This window comes from Fundulus heteroclitus, chromosome 10 (assembly GCF_011125445.2).
Source record: "Fundulus heteroclitus isolate FHET01 chromosome 10, MU-UCD_Fhet_4.1, whole genome shotgun sequence".
Taxonomy (NCBI): Eukaryota; Metazoa; Chordata; class Actinopteri; order Cyprinodontiformes; family Fundulidae; genus Fundulus; species Fundulus heteroclitus.
Window position 1 is genome coordinate 5885048 of NC_046370.1, and position 19489 is coordinate 5904536.

The 19489-nt window shown below is 38.5% G+C and overlaps 1 protein-coding gene across 1 annotated transcript in view; it reads left to right on the plus strand.

Moving 5' to 3' along the window:
• LOC105919650 (probable phosphatase phospho1) overlaps positions 1–9089 on the plus strand; it is a 10867-nt gene extending 1778 nt beyond the window's left edge. The window contains exon 2 of the mRNA XM_012855018.3: positions 3286–9089. Coding sequence (XP_012710472.2) covers positions 3302–4081 — 780 coding nt within the window. The 5' untranslated portion in view covers positions 3286–3301 and the 3' untranslated portion in view covers positions 4082–9089. The remainder of the gene's footprint in view (positions 1–3285) is intronic.
• Positions 9090–19489: the final 10400 nt, after the last annotated feature.

Consider the following 19489-nt stretch of genomic DNA (forward strand, 5'->3'; position numbering starts at 1 on the left):
ATAACTATCTGAGTGACTCTTGACTGCAGTAAGTGACCTTAAGACTTTGTGATAACTGGTACCTGATGAGGAGTATACTCTCTCTTTTTTTTTTTTTTTTTTTTTTTTTTTTTGCAGAAGTGTTTTAATTCTGCTACATTGGAAGGTGTTTGAGCGTAAACCGCCTGTTCCGGTCATGCCAGCATCTTAATCTGAGTTAAATTTGAATTTTGATGAGGCCATGCCAAAACCTCCATTTTTGTTGTGCATTTTTAACCATTCTGGGCGAACTTGCTGGTGCGCTTCGGATCATTCTTGCGCTGCATAACCCAGTTGGGCTAGAGCTCAGGTCAAAAACTGATGGCTGGACTGTCGCCTTCAAGTTTTTCTGGAGGAGAGCAAAAATGTAACTTACACACTGATGATACTCTCCTGGAGGAACCTGGGAACGCTGGAGTCCTAAAGCATCCCAAACAGCTTTTTAACCCTTTATGGTCTAATATAGTTAATTTGCTTCTCATATGTTGTTGGATTTCTTTTGATGAGGACTTGATTCGTGACATTTTCTACTTTATGCTGTCGAACAGGTTCTATTTAAGTGATTTCCTGATTCTTCACTAATATCATTAATAAGGTTTTGGCAAGCAAAATTGGACTCAGGTTTCCAAAAAAATATATATTTTACACTGTTAAATCATGATTTATGAAGGGGGCAGCAATTACATTTTTTAAATAGCATTGGGTTGGTATGAGAAAACCATTTGAAAACTGCAGTTTGTTTAAAACTTAATTTTTTTACATTTCAGTGTGATTAAAAGAGCAAATCAATTAAAAAACAACTGGAAAATCTGTTAGTGTGGAAAATAGTTTTCCAAAAAAAAAAAAAAAACAACTCCAGGTTGAGGGCATCCGGAGGCTCTGTGGGTTGATCAACGTAGTCGGTTCAGCCTGTTTTATGGAACATTATTGTCCTCAAGGATTTTGAGATTGTCCTTGATGAGAAATAAAAGTTTTATTGATTAGTTAAAATTCCCAACACAATTTCTACAATCAATTTAGTATAACTATATCAACATTTCACCTAGAACAACATTAGTATGAATAGCAAACCTTTATCTGAGCTGCATTTTAAGGTATTACTGATAACAAGTAAAGTGCATTTTAGGTTAAAGCATCATTCTTTCACGTGATGTCGACCTGTAGTTTCCAGAATTTCTTTCAGACTGGGGACCTGACGTGTCTAATGAGAAGAACTCCTTGCTCAATCCTCCTCATGATGGAGAAATTGCTTACATCAGAGCAATAGCTCTTTATGGGGAACAGGAGTTACCAAGACGGCTGTGCTTTGCCTGCAGTGACGTGTTGAAATATATGGGTTGGGAAAAGTTAGTCTGTCCTCTGTGAATGAAGAAAGACACAAGAAGTTAAATAAAAACTAACATAAAAATTAAGAAAAAGTCAAGAAAAAGCTGCATAGACAACAATAAATGGGTGATACTTTTAGATTTTTTTTAAAAAAAAATTTTAGTTTTACTTTATTTGAAGTTGAGATTTCAAATAGTGTGTGTATATATATATATATATATATATATAATCTAACTTTGTCTTTGTCTCACATGCTTATTCCGAGTTATTTTTTGCAGAAAATTATTTTTTTATTTTACTGTGACTGATCATGTTATATTTACTCAAATGTAAAAGTACATTTCAGGATTTGTGTTGGCCGAAGGACATAGCAACTAATCTTAACAGTAAAAAATAAAGCAAGGACATCTTATTTCTATTCAAAAGGGAAGATAATAACAAATATGGTTATCTGTAGCAATGTTGTAGTGGAGAACAAAATTGGAAATAGCAATTTTTTTTTTTTTTACTATCGTTCCTTTCTACATGTCAGCAAAGCTAACTGCTGCAAGTTATAAAAGTTTTTATTAATTGATTTTTTTTATACGTGTCGGTCCGTCAGCACAGATTTTTGTCATATACTGTAGAGTCTGTTCTGTTGTTTTCAGTAGTGTTTATGCTGGCAGCGCTACTATATCACTGGTGATTCATGGTCATCATAAGTATAAGTGTTGTATCAGCACTGAATCATGCTGCTAGAGTTCACAGTAGTCACAATACACAGTTTTAACCCTTAAAAACACATTTTCCCTGCGCTCCGGTAAACCACATCAGTAAAACTGACCTCATATGGCTTTTATCCTACTTTACAATCAGAGAAACATGTCAGCAAATGATGTGCAACAATCTGCAGTTATTGTTCCTTTTCAAGCACACTCCAAAGGCTTCTCTACGGTCTGTGAAAGACCAAAAGAAAAATGTGGAAAAAGAAAATAAGAGTATGGAAAAATATGTATTTACAGACTTCATTCCTAGTTCCATTGTCTTAAAGTTGTGTCCTTCCTTGTATCAGTCCTTTGTTGTCCTTTTGTCCCTCCTTCCTTCTGTTTGTCTCTTTCTTTCTTTCTTTCTTTCTTTCTTTCTTTCTTTCTTTCTTTCTTTCTTTCTTTCTACTCCAAGTCTACCTCTGACTGTCCCTAAAACGAAATTTCGAAGCGGCCTAGTCAAAGCCTGGACTTAAATCTGACTGAGTTGCTGTAGCATAAAAGGTCATTTGTGTCAGAAAACATCCCAATTAGGGGTGGTCCAAAAAATCTCCTCAGCAAATGCTTGATGGCAGTGATAGTGTCCAAGGTCGAGGCAGGTAGTTGTTAGGAAGAGATGGAAAACATTGTTTCACACGGTTGGCTTGGACAGCTTTGTTTTACCTTGATAAAATAATTAATTGTTGTTATATTCGCCTGAAATAAAAAATAATAATAATCCAAAACATTTAAGTGTCATAAAAGAGCAAAAGCAGAAGACATCTGTAAGAGGGAAAAGTTTTCCACAGCACTTTAATTAGCTTTTTCCTGGGTCAGAGCATCCCTACGAATGAGGAGTGTTTTTCCTGTAGATGCAAATCTCGGTAAATATGTAACATGACTGAACAGAGATCCTGAAAGGGAAAACAAGAATCTCTGAATATAAAGAAGAGATAGATCAGAGCCTGCTGCAGGAATACTAATCTGATGGAGAATGACAGTGAGCTGCATGCACACTGTTTCCTTCCACTTATTGTTATGGACATCCTCTGCTGTTTCTGGGGTAATTAAGGCTCTTTAGGTATTTTGTTTTCTCCTGGGCTTAAAAGTGTGACTCAGCTGCTTGTATTTTGTTCTGCAAAATCATTTTTTAGACAAGCAATGTTCTTCACTGGACTTTTGTTTCATTAAAACCAAAAAAAATATCGTTGTTTTCCAGGGAAGGACCACTAAAGATGGCATCGCCCTCGAACCCAAACCACTCAGAGCCGCAGGACCGGCGCTTCTTGATGCTGTTCGACTTCGACGAGACCATCATCAGTGAGAACAGCGACGACGCCGCGGTGAGTGTCCTGCCCGGCCAGCAGCTTCCCGCCTGGCTCATAAACAGCTACCGGGAGGGGCACTACCACGAGTTCTCAGCCAAGATCATGGCCTACATAGGAGACCAGGGCGTGACCAAGGAATCCATCCAGGCAGCCATAGAGAAGATCCCGCCCAACCCTGGGTTTGTCGACCTCTTCCGGTACCTGCAGAGCCATCAGCAAGACTTTGAAATGGTGGTGGTCTCTGATGCCAACACGTATTTTATAGAGACGTGGCTGGAGCACGCGGGGGTGCGGCAGCTTTTCAGGAAGATCTTCACGAACCCGTCCCACTTTGACGCGGCGGGCCGCCTCGTGCTCCGTCCTTTCCACTCGCACTCCTGCCCACGCTGCCCCGAAAACATGTGCAAGCAGGCGATCCTTCAAGAGTACGTGGCGGTGCGGGAAAAGGAGCGCGGTGGCGTTGGTTTCCAGAGGGTGTTTTATGTCGGCGACGGGTCCAACGACGTGTGCCCCACTCAGGCCCTGGGAGCCCAGGACACCGCCTTCGCCAGGAGGGACTACCCCATGCACAGGCTGCTGCTGGAGATGCAGCAGTCCCAGTCTGCCAAGTTCAAGGCAAACCTAGTTCCCTGGGCCTCCGGGGCGGATATAGCGGACTGTCTGGACAAAATAATAAGGGAGACTTGAATTTCGTTCTTTATTTTTTTTTTTTACGTTGGGTTAAGGGGGGAAAGGGAACCCCACTGGGGCAGTTTAGAAAGACAAGCAACAATTGCATTCAGCCTAGCCTAATATGGAGGGCAATTTTCAGCAAATTTAGATGATAACCAATATATACAGTATAGGAAACCAACAGGAAGTTGCTTGTTTTTTAAAATTAACATTATCGATAAGGGAAACATGCACCTTTTTATCATTAGCTTTAGGTTCTCAAAATACTTGAAAAAAAAATGTAACTAAAGGGAAATCGGGTGTGCTTAAATCACTTTATTTTACAAAATATCCACCCATGTATGAAGGTAGTTCCACGTGGAAATGGTTTCATGTCTGACAGTTTTTAGCAAACTTCCCCAGTTCAACGGCCTGTTTGTTGAAGGCTTGACGATGGACACGCGCGTCGGACGAGGCGAGGGAGAAAAGGCGACACGTGTCGTATCGGGCAGGGACACAGACAGCACAGGGTAGCGATAAGGTTGCAGATACTCAGGCGCACGGCCTGATATCTAATCTGGGGATTGATTTTACTGCAGTAATCTACACCAGCGCATAATACAACAGGAGCGCTGAAAGGATCCGCTGCCTCTCTGCTCTAACGTCACACCCAGCGAAACGACGACGCTTAATGAAAAGGAAAAGTACAAAGTTTAGGTATTTCAATCTATTTGTAGGTATTATATAAAGCAATAATTATTGGTACCCTCGTAGGAATGTGTAAAAATCCTTAAAGTATAATAATTTATTGTACCGGAATCATAATCTCATACTGAAAACTTTAAAAAAACAAACACTTTTTCTTCCTATGAAATAAATGTGACTGGAGCATTTATTTTCTTTGTTTTGAAAGGTGATCAGGTTTCTAAGAACTTTTAATTAGTAATCTATAACTTGCTGTTCTCTTTGGGTATAAACATGACACAGAATCCCAATTATCTTAACCACTCTTCAAAATGGGAAAGACAAACAAACATGCCATTGATGTAAGATAGATGTGTGGATCTTTATAGGTCTACTCACCTAAATCACCCATATGTGCAAATTTTAAATATGCATATTTAAAGCAAAGTAGTGAATAGGTTTGGATGTGGCATCTAGGCTCTAACCTCATCACTCCCTGTCCATGTTGCTCAACATGTCAGGAGGTGATGAGCATCCTAACCCTCTAAAACATTTATTTTATCATGCTAGGGAATTAGGAGATCAACTATCCGTATTTGGACACTTTTATTTAAAAAAGAGTGGATTATCTTTCTGAAGATAAACTGTAAATGCACCAACATAATTCCGGAAACTGTAAAAACAGTATTAGAGTTTAAGGAGCAATACGTAATATTGACACCTAGTGTTTCAAAACGGAACAACACGTACACAACAACCAGCCATTTCCTCAGCGGTGCGTTGCTGCTGTGAAACACCACTGAATTTTTACTTACACAGAACAGGTATATGGTGTATTCTGTTCTATTTCTGGTCCGCTTCTCTTACTGGCTTTTATGTTTGCAGGCCGATGGTCTTTTGTCAACATAAAACACCAAATGCTGCGCTCTGTTTTGGCAAACCCTGGGAACTCTCATATGATTGGCTCAGGAACCAGGAAGTAAAAATGGGCTACAGTTCCAGACCCTCTAGGTTTTAAAAGGAGAAAAAGTTGAATAAGACATTTTTGATGCAAAGCAATGATTGTTTATAGGGAATATTACTTCCATCCCAGGTGAGAAATAAAAATGATTTTGGTTAATTTTGTAATAAATTTCTTAGTCATTGCTCCTTTAAAAATAATATATTCAATACACAATGGAAAAAACATCAGGAAATATGGATAATCTTAAATAGAAAATGAAATGCTTTGAGCTTGAGAATTTAAATAATAAAATATACACAGTGGAGTGAACTGAATTAGGGCTTCCAGTTATTATGGCCCGGGGATTTAGTTTAAAACTATAATTTCTTAAAGTGGGATTTTACAAAGTCTCATCTCATAATCAGATTTTTTTAGACGTTGAATTTATAACACTGAATTTTTTAACATGTGAAATGATACATGTGGTTTTTATTTTACTTTACATTTGCCAGAAAAAACGTCACCTGCTAAAATTGGCCAGCAAAAATTCAGCTGCAAGAACTCTCCTGCAAAATTTCACCTGCAAATTTTTATTCTATTTTTTTTTTAAATCAGCTGCAATGATTTGCCTGCAAAAATTCATCTGCAAATGTGTTGACCTTCTGGTGACTCAAACCAAAGCAATCAGCACTAGATAGGGTGGAACGGCTTTTAATCAGTCAAATTACGCTCATGTCATCTTGTGACACACCAGTGGTGAGTGCGTTTACCATTCTTTTACCAGTTAGTCACAAAAGAGCTAATTGTTAAGAGACTCACCTTTGCCCGTCTCACAGATGTGTCATATGATCAAATGAACGCTATTTGATCGGCTAAAAGCCACTTGACTCTGTCTAGCACTGATTGCTTTGCCTTGAGTCAACAGAAAGTTGCAAATTTTTTGCAGGTGTATTTGTGCAGGTAAGATTGTTGCTGGAGGATTTAAAGTAAAAAAAAGAAAAAAAGAATGACATACAAAATTGCACACAATAAAAATTATAAATTTCTGAGTCTAATTAAACTATATTTCTTCCATATTTTGAGGGTTTACACACATCTTTACCAGGGTGCCAACATTTCTTTGAAATTAATAGTTTTGCACTGTCAGCTCAAGAATTATTTTTAATATATTGTTTTGTTTCATTAAGTCAGCATCTAACCTCACCAATCTCCATAATTAGTAAGGAAATCCTTTTACAAATACTAAAATAACAGGTCGGATTTTTAGTGTTTCAAAACCATGTTAAAAATCTGACAAAAGGCTAGGCAAATTTATTTGTATTGCACAATTCAGTACAGAGACAATGCAAAGTGCTTTACATGATTCAGAAGGGGGCATTGTTTTGTTTTTGCTTTGTTTATGACAGTATTGCAGAATGTTGGTGCCATTAGGTTTCGACAGAATGATTATTGCACATTTATGCTTGATATTAATTTATTACATTTAGCATTTCTCATATTATCAACATCATACCACTATTATTTTATTTAATACCATGCTGTGGAATAGTTATGTACTAATTATTAGGAGAAATCTGGTAAAATGAACTAATTAAATATAATCCCAGATCAGCCATAACATTATGACCAATAAAAGGTCAAGGAAGGACCCCCATGGTCCTCTAGGTTGTCCTGTGGGCCCTGTGGATTATGGGAAAGCGTCTCTCTGCTGATGGGGACGGATTCCTGCAGATGTAATCACATCCCAACTCATTTGTCTTTGCTTTTTTTTTTTTTTTCGCTGCCATTATTGCAGCCTGAGTAGTCCTCAGAAATGTTAAGCCAGGCAGCAAGGATCAAAGTAACGTCCAGCTAAATGCCAGATAGCCCAGCTCAATAGTGTCCCATAAAAACATGAGTTATATGATATTTTGCTGAGCTGTAGTCATAATGTTATATGGCCGATTGCTTTGTAGCCTTAAAAATCAATGTAATGCTGTTAGGAGTATTAGAAAATGTCCTTTAACGTGTGTAGTTCCTCAGGGAGAAGAAAATGAAAATAGGCAAAAATAATAGTGACAGTTAAAATCAGATGTTAACATGTGATTATAGAAAAATACACTTTTTTTCTTACCGTCTTACATTAAAGCAGAATAAATGTTCCCTGTTTTAGGTCAGTTTAGATTACCAAAAATAATTTATATTTCCCAAATGCCAGAATAATACGAAAAAGTATCTGTTATCATTCTTTTTCAATTTACAAATTTACAAACTGTAGGATTAAAATGTATAGAAGCAGTTTTGGCAATGCTCAAATGATGATGTCTGGGTTTGTAAGCTTCTGATTTATATTAAGGATATTAAGGAGAACATTTTTGGAACTTCATAAATTTGGTTCATCCTTGGGTACAGTTTCCAAATGTTAGAAAATGCCATTTTCATCTGTTCAAACAATTGTATCCAAAAAAGAGTGGGATTGTCCACCTATAATACCCTTCAAGAAGGGGACGGGTTCTGTGTCTTACATGATGTTTTGGTCCAAAATGCACAACCTTACGCGAGCTTTTGAAGATGCTGGCTGAAGCTGGTAAAATAGTGTCATTCTTTACCGTGAAATGACTTCTTCACTGACATGGGCTGAAAAAAAGACACTCCACAGTTTGCAGAAGAAGAAAAAAAAATGGAGCTTTGCCAAAACGACCATCATTACATTTGAAATAAAAAGAGGAAGGGTTCAGAGCTGGCAGCATCATGTTGTGGGCTGACTTTGAAGAAAGTATTAATCTCAAATTATTATTTCTGATAATCCTGACTTTGAAAAAGGGCTAGTTTATTCCAATTTAATGTCAGACGGTAAGAAAAATAGATTAGCTGTCCTTTATGTAAACAAACATGTTTGATATATAAAAACTTGTGTTTTTGCACTGTCACAACTGCAGTTCTAACAAAATAAAAGTTTTTGTGACTAAAAAAAAAGACGAGGTTTAATCAACTAAGCTCAAGAATAAACCTGGTATTGTTTGAGATCAAATCTTATGTATGCTTCTAAGATCTGAGTCTACCTTTGTGTGACGCTATGATTCCTAAGAATTTACCAACTTAGAGTAATTTAACCGCTACCCGTAGCTTTTTTGTGTGCAATAATTAAGTGTTATGAACTTGATGTGCAAAGAAACAATCAGGAGGAAAACGTGACAACCTTACACTTTCAGGGAAGCATATCAAGTCCAGATCGGCAGTGTTTTCAGTGAGTCCCGTTAACAAACCGCCAAATGAAAATCTGTTGTTTTTAATCTCCTCTGACGATGTGCTACCCTTTTCATGTTGTGTAGTTTGCGGTACACTGTGGGTTTTTGTGTGTGTGTTTGATCAAGGACCTTAACACAATGTGTAAATGCATCATTGTAACAGGAATATAAAGCCATTCATTATCAGACACTGTGTTTCTTCTGTGTGGTTTGTAACTGAGATGAAACAAACTGAAATGGTTCAAATCTGTGAGAAATAGTTTGAGCTCATCATGATTTAATGTGCATCTAGTTGTGGCTTTTTAGCCTCCATCACAGCAGCTATGGCACAAAAACTCAAATTAGACATTTTCTTATAATAATTTCTTGCAAATGCCACCAAATAAAATATCCCATTACAGGTTTACTTATTTGGATTATTATTTATTGTGTAATCATAATTGTTGTTCAGGCTAAACTCGTTACAGTCGTTATTCCTTTTCAGTAAAAACAAGACTCAGAGTGCTGCAAATGAACTAAAAAAACAAACAGGAAATAAAGCATTATAGAGGCAGAGGGAAAACATTGCAGAGTATCAGCAGGTCTGGTACAGTATCACACTGCAAAAAGAGAGCAAAAGTAAGTAAAATGTTCTTGAAATTAGTCTTTTTCTTCCTTGATTTGAGCAGGTAAACAAGACTATTTCCCAACGGAATAGGATATTTACACTTAAAATAAGAACAATTCATTCCCATCATCTTATTTCCAATGTAGTATATCTAAATATCTTATTTCAAGGGTAAAATACTCATTCTATTGGCAAACATTCTTATTTACATGCTCAAATCAACCAAAAATACACAAATTTCAAGAATATTTTACTTTATTTCCCTTTTTGCAGTGCATTAACATTCATTAACATTTAAATGCAACTTGAAACAAACAGGTTTTTAATCTTGATTTAAAATAACTCAGAGTTTCAGCACTTTTACAGTTTTCTGGGAGTTTGTTCCAGATCAGTGGAGCACAGGAATTAAATGCTGCTTCTCCATGTCTGGTTCTGGTTCTGGTTCTGCAGAGCAGGCTGGAGCCATAATACCTGAGTGGTCTGGGGGGTTGATACACTGATAACAAGTCTGTGATGTATTTAGATGCTAAGCCATTCAGGGATTTATAGACTAACAGAAGTATTTTAAAGTCTATTCTCTGAGATACAGGGAACCAGTGGAAGGACTTTAGTGTTCAGGAGTTGAACATGTGTTACTTTTTCTATGACCAACTCCTTTCCATAACACAGTTTTTACTAAAACATTGTTTGGTTGTTGAAAGAGGAGAAAGAAACAAATAGCCTTCAAGTTCACTACAAACTATAATTCGATTTTAATATGTTTAATTTTTACATGCAATGAATTCGAAGAGGTGAGTGTTATGGTGCAGAACGTGCAATAAATACAGAGAAATAAAAAATATGAAGTATGTCACACGATATAAAGTTATACGGAAGAAATAAAAAGTTAAGATAAAGGTAAGTATAACAATATAGACTATATAAACTAAACCTAAGAATTAAAAACTATAGACTAACAGTGGAAACAGCAAATAAGTGTTATTGCAGATGGTAAAATTCTTGTGGAAATCAAGCTAGAAGGCGTGTTAATGTAAAAGCATAATGTCCTTATGTCAATGCAACGTGTAATGGGGGGTTGGCGGGGGTGGGGTGGTAGAGTGAGTGAGGGTCTGTGGATTTATTAATGTGTCCGGTAGCAGAGGAAAATAAACTATGCTTGTGTTGGGAGGTTTTGGTCCTGATAGACCGAGGGGAGAGTCTCAAAAAGTCTGCAAGGTTGTGCACTTGCAGAAATCAATGAAGATCTCCACACTTTTTACTGTGTCGAACTCCAAGTTCAACCAGTGTAATGTTCTGTTATGACACCCAAGCACCAGACCGAGGTTTGGTTGTCAACACCGTTTATTTTAGGTCGAACACATGGCAGGATCTGGACTCAATTTCTGCAGAACGAGTTCAAAGAAGGGCCAGACGCATCTCCACTGATCCCACCCACCCAGGCAATGCGCTGTTTGCCCCTCTCCCATCAGGTAAACGCTTCAGAAGCCTCAAAGCCAAAACAAATAAACTTAGAAACAGCTTCTTCCCAAAAGCTGTGAGGGCAATCGCCCCCTGATGGGAGACTGCAGTCCAACACTCTAAAATCACCCCACTGTTACCAGCCCGTCATACGTTACAATCACCTTAATGTTACTGCATACTGCTCACTATCGTCTCTGAATACCTCATTATATGTTATCTGTGACTCATGAAGGACAACTAGTTCATACAAACTTTTAAATCTTCATCTTTTAAATTTTTTAATCTTTTGAATGCTAGAATGAAAAAAAAAAAAAAAACACCGTAACCTTTGTTCCTTGCCTGTTTGTTCGTTTGTCTTTATTATGTGTACTCTTAGCCGGAGTGGCCAAAAAGAAATTAAGAATCTTTGAATCTTTGAAGTTGTCCCGACTGCGCCAGGTTGCCAGATGGTCTTCCTCCCACCTGTAGGCTGACTCCTTTTCTTTGAAGATGAGTCCAATGATGGTGGTGTCGTCCGTAAGCTTCAGGAGCTTGACAGACTTGATGACTGGAAGTTAAGCTGTTGGGAGAAGGGCAGACGAGAAAGGAAGCAGCCTTGAAGGGGATTGCTGATAATCTGGGAATAGTAGACATGCTTCCCCAGCTGCTCGTGAAGTCTCTGATCCAGCTGCAGGTGGGTTCTGCCACATTCAGCAGGGGGAGAGTGTCCTGTAGCAGAGCTGGGACAGTGGGATTGATGGCCACAGATTGATTTATGGCATATAATTCAATATAGTCTAGGTGCTGGAAGATAAAATAGAGGGCCATGTTGCCCGTGTCGTCTACAGACATGTTGGCTCTCTAGGCTAACTGATGGGGGTCTAGGAGAGGGTCTGTGATGGCACCAGCGCAACGTTCTAAAAGAACTTCATGACCTTAAAGGTCGTGGCGATGGGTTAGTGCTCATTTATTTCTGTGGACCTTGGCTTGCCTGGGACGGGGATGATGGTGGAGGCCTTGAAGCAGGCTGGCACATGGCAGGTCTCCAGTGAGCTGTCCATAATGTCTGTTAACACTGGAACACAAACGACATTGAGCTGGATGTCAGACCGTGACCTGTGACGACCCCCTGTCTTTACTTGCCTTGGTCTCGCAGGTGAAGTGGGGGCAGTTTGGATTTGACTGGGAACACCTGGGCCCGATGTGCTCTGTCTGTTTCCAGACTTTCCCCATCGTGAGACAATCAAAGTATTTCTTATCTTAAACCTGGCTGCAACACTGCCTCATATCTGTGGCTGACCTTGCTCCCACCATCGTGGGCAGTCCAGGTATGTTGTTTGCTTTGGTTGTATTTGTTTTACACTCTTAAACATTCACACCCTGCATGAGGGATTTTTTTTTTTATATTGCCTTACTACACCTTACTCTTTCTTGGTTTGTTAAGTTGATTTAATTAATAACAAACAAAAAAAAAACATGTATTTGGCTACTGTAATCAGAGTGTCTCCTTTTTTTGTCATCACCTCACGGCCTAGGCTGTTCTGAGGGCGAGCAGTTAACTAAAACCAAGCATGATTTCAATGTGGAAAAGATGTGTCTAAATTCACATTGTATTAAAAAATAAACCTAAGTTAATAACTAAGTAAATACAGTAAGGAGGGCTTCTGTACATGCGGAACTTAACATAACAAGTCCTGAATTCTCTTAAGTTCAAAAACTTGTTCTATAATTTAAATAAACAAATGCCTGGCGTTGCCCAGCCTCAGGTAACCCAGTCTCATCAGGGGCTACATTTATTCATTTTTCTTTTGCTTTGAAAAGCATTCCTTTTTTTCTTTTTTTAAATAAACGGCTAAATAACAACCCTGTTGTAAAGCATGCAAAATGAGACTTCCTGAATCTGCACATATCATTCAGCAATAGGGAAGGCTTCACAGATTTAGTTGTGCAGAAAGGTCCTGCAGTACAATCCCAAATTTTGGCGTTCAGCCATCTTTACCACAGATTAGAAGCAGATGAATGACCTTCTTCTGATTTTGTCAAGAAGTTTCAGCGTCTACATGCCTTGTTGTTATAACTGCATAATTCAAAGTAGTTTATTGGACCTTTATGCAACAGACCAACAAACTAGTGCATGCATGTGAACTAAAAGGTAAATGAGATGATTGTCTGAACAATGGGGTGTGCATTTTAATTTAGCCCCCTTTACTGTTCCTAAAGGACATATAGGAAAACTAACACAGCATGTCACCCCTTAACATTCCTGCTTTGAAACATGGTAGTGGCAGCATCATGATTTGGGGACTTTTTCTTTCCATCATGGGCAGGGAAGCTGCTCAGATTTATTAGGAAGCAGAAAACCTGTTACAGCCTGCAAAAGACTTAAGACAGGGCTGGAGGGTCACTCATCAGCAGGTAGCCTTGAACACACAGCAGCAGGTATTATGGGATGTTTTTTGATAACAGCATATTCATTTGTTCAAAATGGCCTAGTCAAAGTCCAAATCTAAATCTTTTTGAGAATGTGTGACAAGACAAAGGTCCATTTTCTCAAAGACTGAGCTCATTCCCAATGAAGACCAAACATACACCAACTTTTTTCATCTATTTCATCCATTTCTGAGATTTAAAAATTCTTGCCTTAAATTACCAACCATCTCTTCAACTCTTTTCAGGTAAATCTGGGAATTTTACTCAGAATATATGCTTTTAATTCTGCTTTTTAGCCAGCAGATGGGGCCAAATCTAATGCCCCTGACGTGTTTTGAGTGAAGTGACTTTGTTAAGCCTTTTGAACTCATCTATCCTGCATCCCTCTCTGCTGAGGGATGGCAGACAACAAACTGCTCACATGAGAATGACCGGTGCTGATGGGGATTCATGAAACATCGCTCGACATCTCTCACACGATTCGACAGGAGAGGCTCAAGGCTGCGATGACAGAGAAAGCCTGCAATGCTTCATCTCATGTGAGTTTGAGAAGCTGAAGACGTCACCAGGGTAATCTGGCGACTCAGCATTGTTATCATATGTCTCTTTTGTTTGAATTCAATCTCACAATACAGATCTTCTCATTGTTTCTTGTACGCATTTTTATCTGTTGCCTTTGCGTTGTAACATTATGTCGTCAGCGACTCTATCTTGTCCGTTCCTCAACAGAAAGCAGATGTAGCACACATCCGCTCTCCCTTTACAGTCCCTTTCTTACAGTCATTGCTGGCACCGTAGAAAATTTTCCATTAAATTAAGTATTTCTCCCAGAAAGTCAGTTCAATTACACATATTCTGGTATAGATTGGTTTATTCCCTTTGGGTGTAATGGGACAACACAAAAAGTAGAGAGAAAAACGGAAATTTTGACATAATTTCACACAACACTCAAAAAATGGGCCAGAAAAAAATCTTGGCACCCTCAACTTAATCTTTAGTTGCACAACATTTGGAAAGAAAAACTTAAATTAGCCACTTTTTATAACCATCAACAAGTTTCTTGAACCTTGAATTTTGGACCACTCTTCTTTTGGAAACTACTCCATTAAATTTAAGGGGCGCTGCCCACTGAGCTATATAATACACTGGAGTGCTAATCACCGTCTGTTTGAATGAGTCGCTTTGAAGCCACCAGCCGCCATATTGGTACTCCCTATTTCCCCCCAGTAACTAGGGAATATGTGCGCTACAGCATCGAATAACGAGGATTTTCTCATGTTCAATGGGGACTTAAGACTTTTAAAATGTCAAATGCCATATACTTTTATGTTATGTTCTAAAAATATCAAGTACTGAGAAAGTCATGTGCTGAAATATTTTGCATTTTATTCATTTAAATATATATGTTTAACATTTATAAATATATAAATAACAATGTACAAAAACATATATTTACATATGTGTATACATATATATATATATATACATATACACATACTTATATATACATACATATATATTTAATATGAATAACATGTGAAATATTTCAGCACCTAATTTCCTAGTAGTTGATAGTGTTAGTACATCCACTGACTGTAGAATTACCTGTGAAACGTTTTCACTTAGCCAGAAAACTGCTTGTTGTTGCAACCAAATCCTATGGGATTCTGTGAGAGTAGGGAGGAGCAAGATGGCGGCCAGTGACTTCAGTTTGTCGGCAAAATCAGCACTCCAGTGTATTATATAGCTCAGTGGCGCTGACTCCCAAATTGCAATTTTAAGATCTCTCCGCAGATGTTCAATGGGATTTAGATCGAAAATCAGCGCTGGCCACTTCAGAACTCCCCAGCGCTTTCTTTCCATTTATTTCTGTCACTGGGCCCTACATTGTGTCCCAAAATGTTTTGGTAGTGTTCAGATTTCATGATGCCTTGCACACAGTCAAGGCACCCAGTGCCATAGGCAGCAAAACAATGCCAAAACATATTTGAACCCCCACCATATTTGACTGTAGTTATTTTTCCTTTCTTAGCAGGCCTCATTCCATTTTCAGCAAATGGTAGAATGACCTGATTTACCAAAAGAACTCTATCTTAGTCTCATCTGTCCACAAGACATTTTACCAGAAGGATTTTTGCATACTCGCATACATTTTGGGAAACAGCCATCTAGCACTTATATGTCTCTGTGTTAGAATTGAGGTCCTCCTGAGCCTCCTGCCATGCCGTTTCCTCTCATTCAAACGTCAACGGCTAGTTCTCGCTGACACCAGGCCTGCAGGACAGCTTAAGTTTCTTTAGAAGTGGTTTGAGGCTGCATATCCACTATTTGGATTATCCTGCGTTGCAAGCTTTCATCAGTTTTTCTCTTCCATCATCGTCCAGGGAGGTTAAATGTAGGGCCATGGGTTGTAAATGTCTTGATTATGTTGCACACTGTGGACAAAGGAACATTGAGATCTCTGGAAATAGACATGTGTCCTTGATGCTGTTGATGTTTTACCACAGCTTGAGTCCTCAAGGGTTCTCCTCTCCTCTGTCTATTCTCCATGCTTAGTATGGTAGGCTCAGACACAAAGATTGAGTCAACTTCTCTCCTTTTCATTTGATAACAGGTATGATTTTGACATCTGTCTATATAATTCAAGTAAGGCTCCCAAATCTTTACAAAGGTCTTAATAGTAATTTCTGAGAGAGTAGGTCACAGTTCTCCCACCTGAACTGTAGCTTTCTGCAGCGCCCCCCAGTGGCCACATTGACGCTTCTCATGTTGATGTTCTCTAAAAAAAAAAAAAAAAAAACACTGAGGCCATCATAGAACAGCTGCATTTATACAGAACATTAAGTTGCTCGCAGGTGGACAATATTTACAAATCAAATGGCTTCTGAAGGAATTTTCAACACTGGATTTTTTATTTTGGTGAGTAAAAGAATCATAATGGTTTTGTCATCACACAATTACATGATGAAACTATGGCAGCTACCACTGTCAGGTGCATAAAAAGGGGATTTTTAAGAAGAAAAATATGATAGAGAAATTAAAAGCTATACATGTTGCACATACATTTAAACAGATTTCTGGGTTCTGATGGATTATATGCAGGGTTGGTATCTATCTCCAGACAGCCATAGGCAAGAGGCGAGCTACATCCTAGAGAAGTGGCCAGTCCGTCACAGGGCAACACAGAAACACACAACCATGCATGGTCATTTTAAGAGACAAATTACCATAGCTGTAATGCTTTTGGACTCTGGGAAGAAGCTGGAGAACCCACACATGCAGAGGCAGAATATGCAAACTCCATAAAGAAAGACCCCGGGCCAGGATTGAAGCAGATGCACCACTGTGCAGCTTGGAGAACTACACATGTAGGTAAGATTTTTCTGTTTTTTATCTGTTAAAAACAATTGAAAACTAATCACTGTTTTCTTTCTACTTCATGACTATGTACTATCTGTTGGTTTATCACATCAATCAAATTAAAATATATAACATTTGTTTGCCGGTGCAACATAGTAAAGATCAATTGTGTACATACTCCAACCTGCTCTGACCTCCAGAGAAAATAAACACACATTGAAAACCTTGTTAGACTCAATAGTTGGGAGAAGTATGACTAATGGTATTTGAGGATTTTCGCCAGCTTGTGTCTGCCTGTCAATTTCCACACATGAGCTGATGCAGCCCTTCCTCCCATGATACGCTCAGCTGTTGAGATGCCTTGAATTGCTATCGCCGTCTGATGATTGCCTTAATGGATAACCCCATCGATTCTTCTCCATTCAATTACTATACGCCGAGGTGAAAGATAACTCAGTTAGGTGAGCTACAAGCTTGAAGGAGGTCATTTTGAATTAGAGTACAATATTTACCGTGCCAATATACAATCAGGCTGATTAGGGTTGGAGTTTTTTTTTCCCCCACTGCTCCTCCTGGTTTGATTCTTCAGGTGATAGTTTAAGGACACAATGGCAGCCAGAAGTCAAGCTTAATAGCTCTGAGAGCGGCAGAGACAAACAGTTATATGGATGTTGGAAAGGATGATGGAAGTGTATCCTGTCTGGGCAGGATTTTATCTAATGTCCTTGAGATAAGCCACAGAGATAGAAAAAGGATTCCTCTGTTTCAGGCTCACCAGCTGCAAAGAAAACAATGCTTGAATTTTGTATGTGTGTCCTTGGTGAAGTTAAATATGTAGAAATAATTCCTCACTTGTTTGCAAACCTTCATTAATTCATGCATTGAGAAATAACCATTTTGTCTTTTTGTCCTTTTTCACAAAATAATTGGTGCTGCCATTGTTAAGGCCTCTGACAATTTATTTGTACTTCATTTATATATATATATATATATATATAAAAAAAACAATGTCTGCAGCTATTATTTAACTCTATGACTTCTTGTTTCACTGGGATGTAAATAAGTCACGATACAGTCCTGTTTCTTTGAGCCCTACTTCAAAACAGAAAAGATTAGAGAACGTGCCATTCAGTTAACTGAAAAGCCTAGACTTATCTAATTTCCAATAAGATTTATCATTAAAAAGTTTAAAACAATTGGAAAATACAAGGCTAGATGATAACCTACATTTATTTTCTCACCGCAGACAGAGAGCAGGATAGTAAGGGAGGTAAAACAAAAAGTCCTCAAACCTCACCTACAGCAAAGAGTGTCATCGCCAAATGGTTGTTTGGGAAGGATGCCAGAGAAGGTTGTTCTGTTGAACCATTACAAGGTACACATCCCTTGTTTTTGGTTGAGGAAGGATAAACCGTATAACAGGCACAAGGAACAGGACAAGGAAAAAACCCATGGGGAAGAATGAAGGGGGAAAAAGGAGTAATGGAGCAACGGGAGCATGTAACCAAATGAAAACCAGGTAGTTTAAATACATAGAGGGGAGAGTGGAGAAAAGTGAGACAGAAACCAGCAGAGGCAATTAGAGGAAGAAGAGGAGCAACTGAGCCAAATGAAAACCAATGAGTTGAAGGGAGGAGTGGAACAGCAGGAACTGAAGGTAAACATATGCAAGGAATCTAACAGAAATAGTACCAAAATGTGCAACGAACATAATCCACAAAAGTATGAATTAAAACGGAAGCAACTAGAATATAAAAACTGTGAAAAAAAAACAGAAACACAAAGAAATCCAAAACCTCAAACACCTAAAATGAATAAGCATATTGAATGGCAAAGGGGGTTGAAGCCAACCCATCTCTGTTGCTCCCTTACTCGTCAAGCTAGACATTCACAGCCCCATATCAACTGACTGCTTTGTGGGTTGAGGGAATGATGTAGAGATGCTGTATAATTTTAGACAAGGGGAAGATTTTCAACACAGATTGTATCAATGGTGGTGACATCAATTGTGTTAATTGTTTTATTTTCAACCGAAGAACCACACCTGAAGGGTATGAGGCGGGTACGGCTGGCGAAAACGGGCAGGTCAATGGGACTGTGCCTTATCATGATGTTATGTGTTTTATTTTCTTAATTGAGAAAATAAATATATAATAAAGGTATAGACACTGGATAATGCATGGAGTTTAACTACAAATAAACAACGTGGAGAGTTGTATTCTCCACGTTGGAATACAACTCTTTGGAACAAAGAGTTGTATTCTCTTTGTTCCAAAGAGAATACATACATTATCTATAACTTTTTAAGGATAAGACTGCTGCAGGGATAAGTGCCTATAGATGATAAATGTTTTGGATCAGGGGTCACCAACATGGTGCCTGCGGGCACCAAGTAGCCCACATGGACCACATGTGGTGCCAAAAAGCCTGTTTCAAAAAAATAGCACAACCCTCCAGGGAGCTACATTTAAAATGCTATTTTATTCAGTTGCTTTTCCTTTTTAAGCATACTTGTATTTACATAGATTTAAAAGTGACAAAAGCGTTAAAAACGTATTTATACCACGTTAAGTTAAGGTGAGCTTGGACTCTCGTAGTTCAAAGGTCACTACAGGTAGCCCTTGGTATGACTTGAATTAGCTCTCAGTTTCACAAAGGTCGGTGACCCCTGTTTTAGATTGATGGTGTGCGTTAAAATTCAAACATCTGTCAGAGCTCCCTGGTGGTTTGGGGGCCCCTAAGCGTCAGCTTAG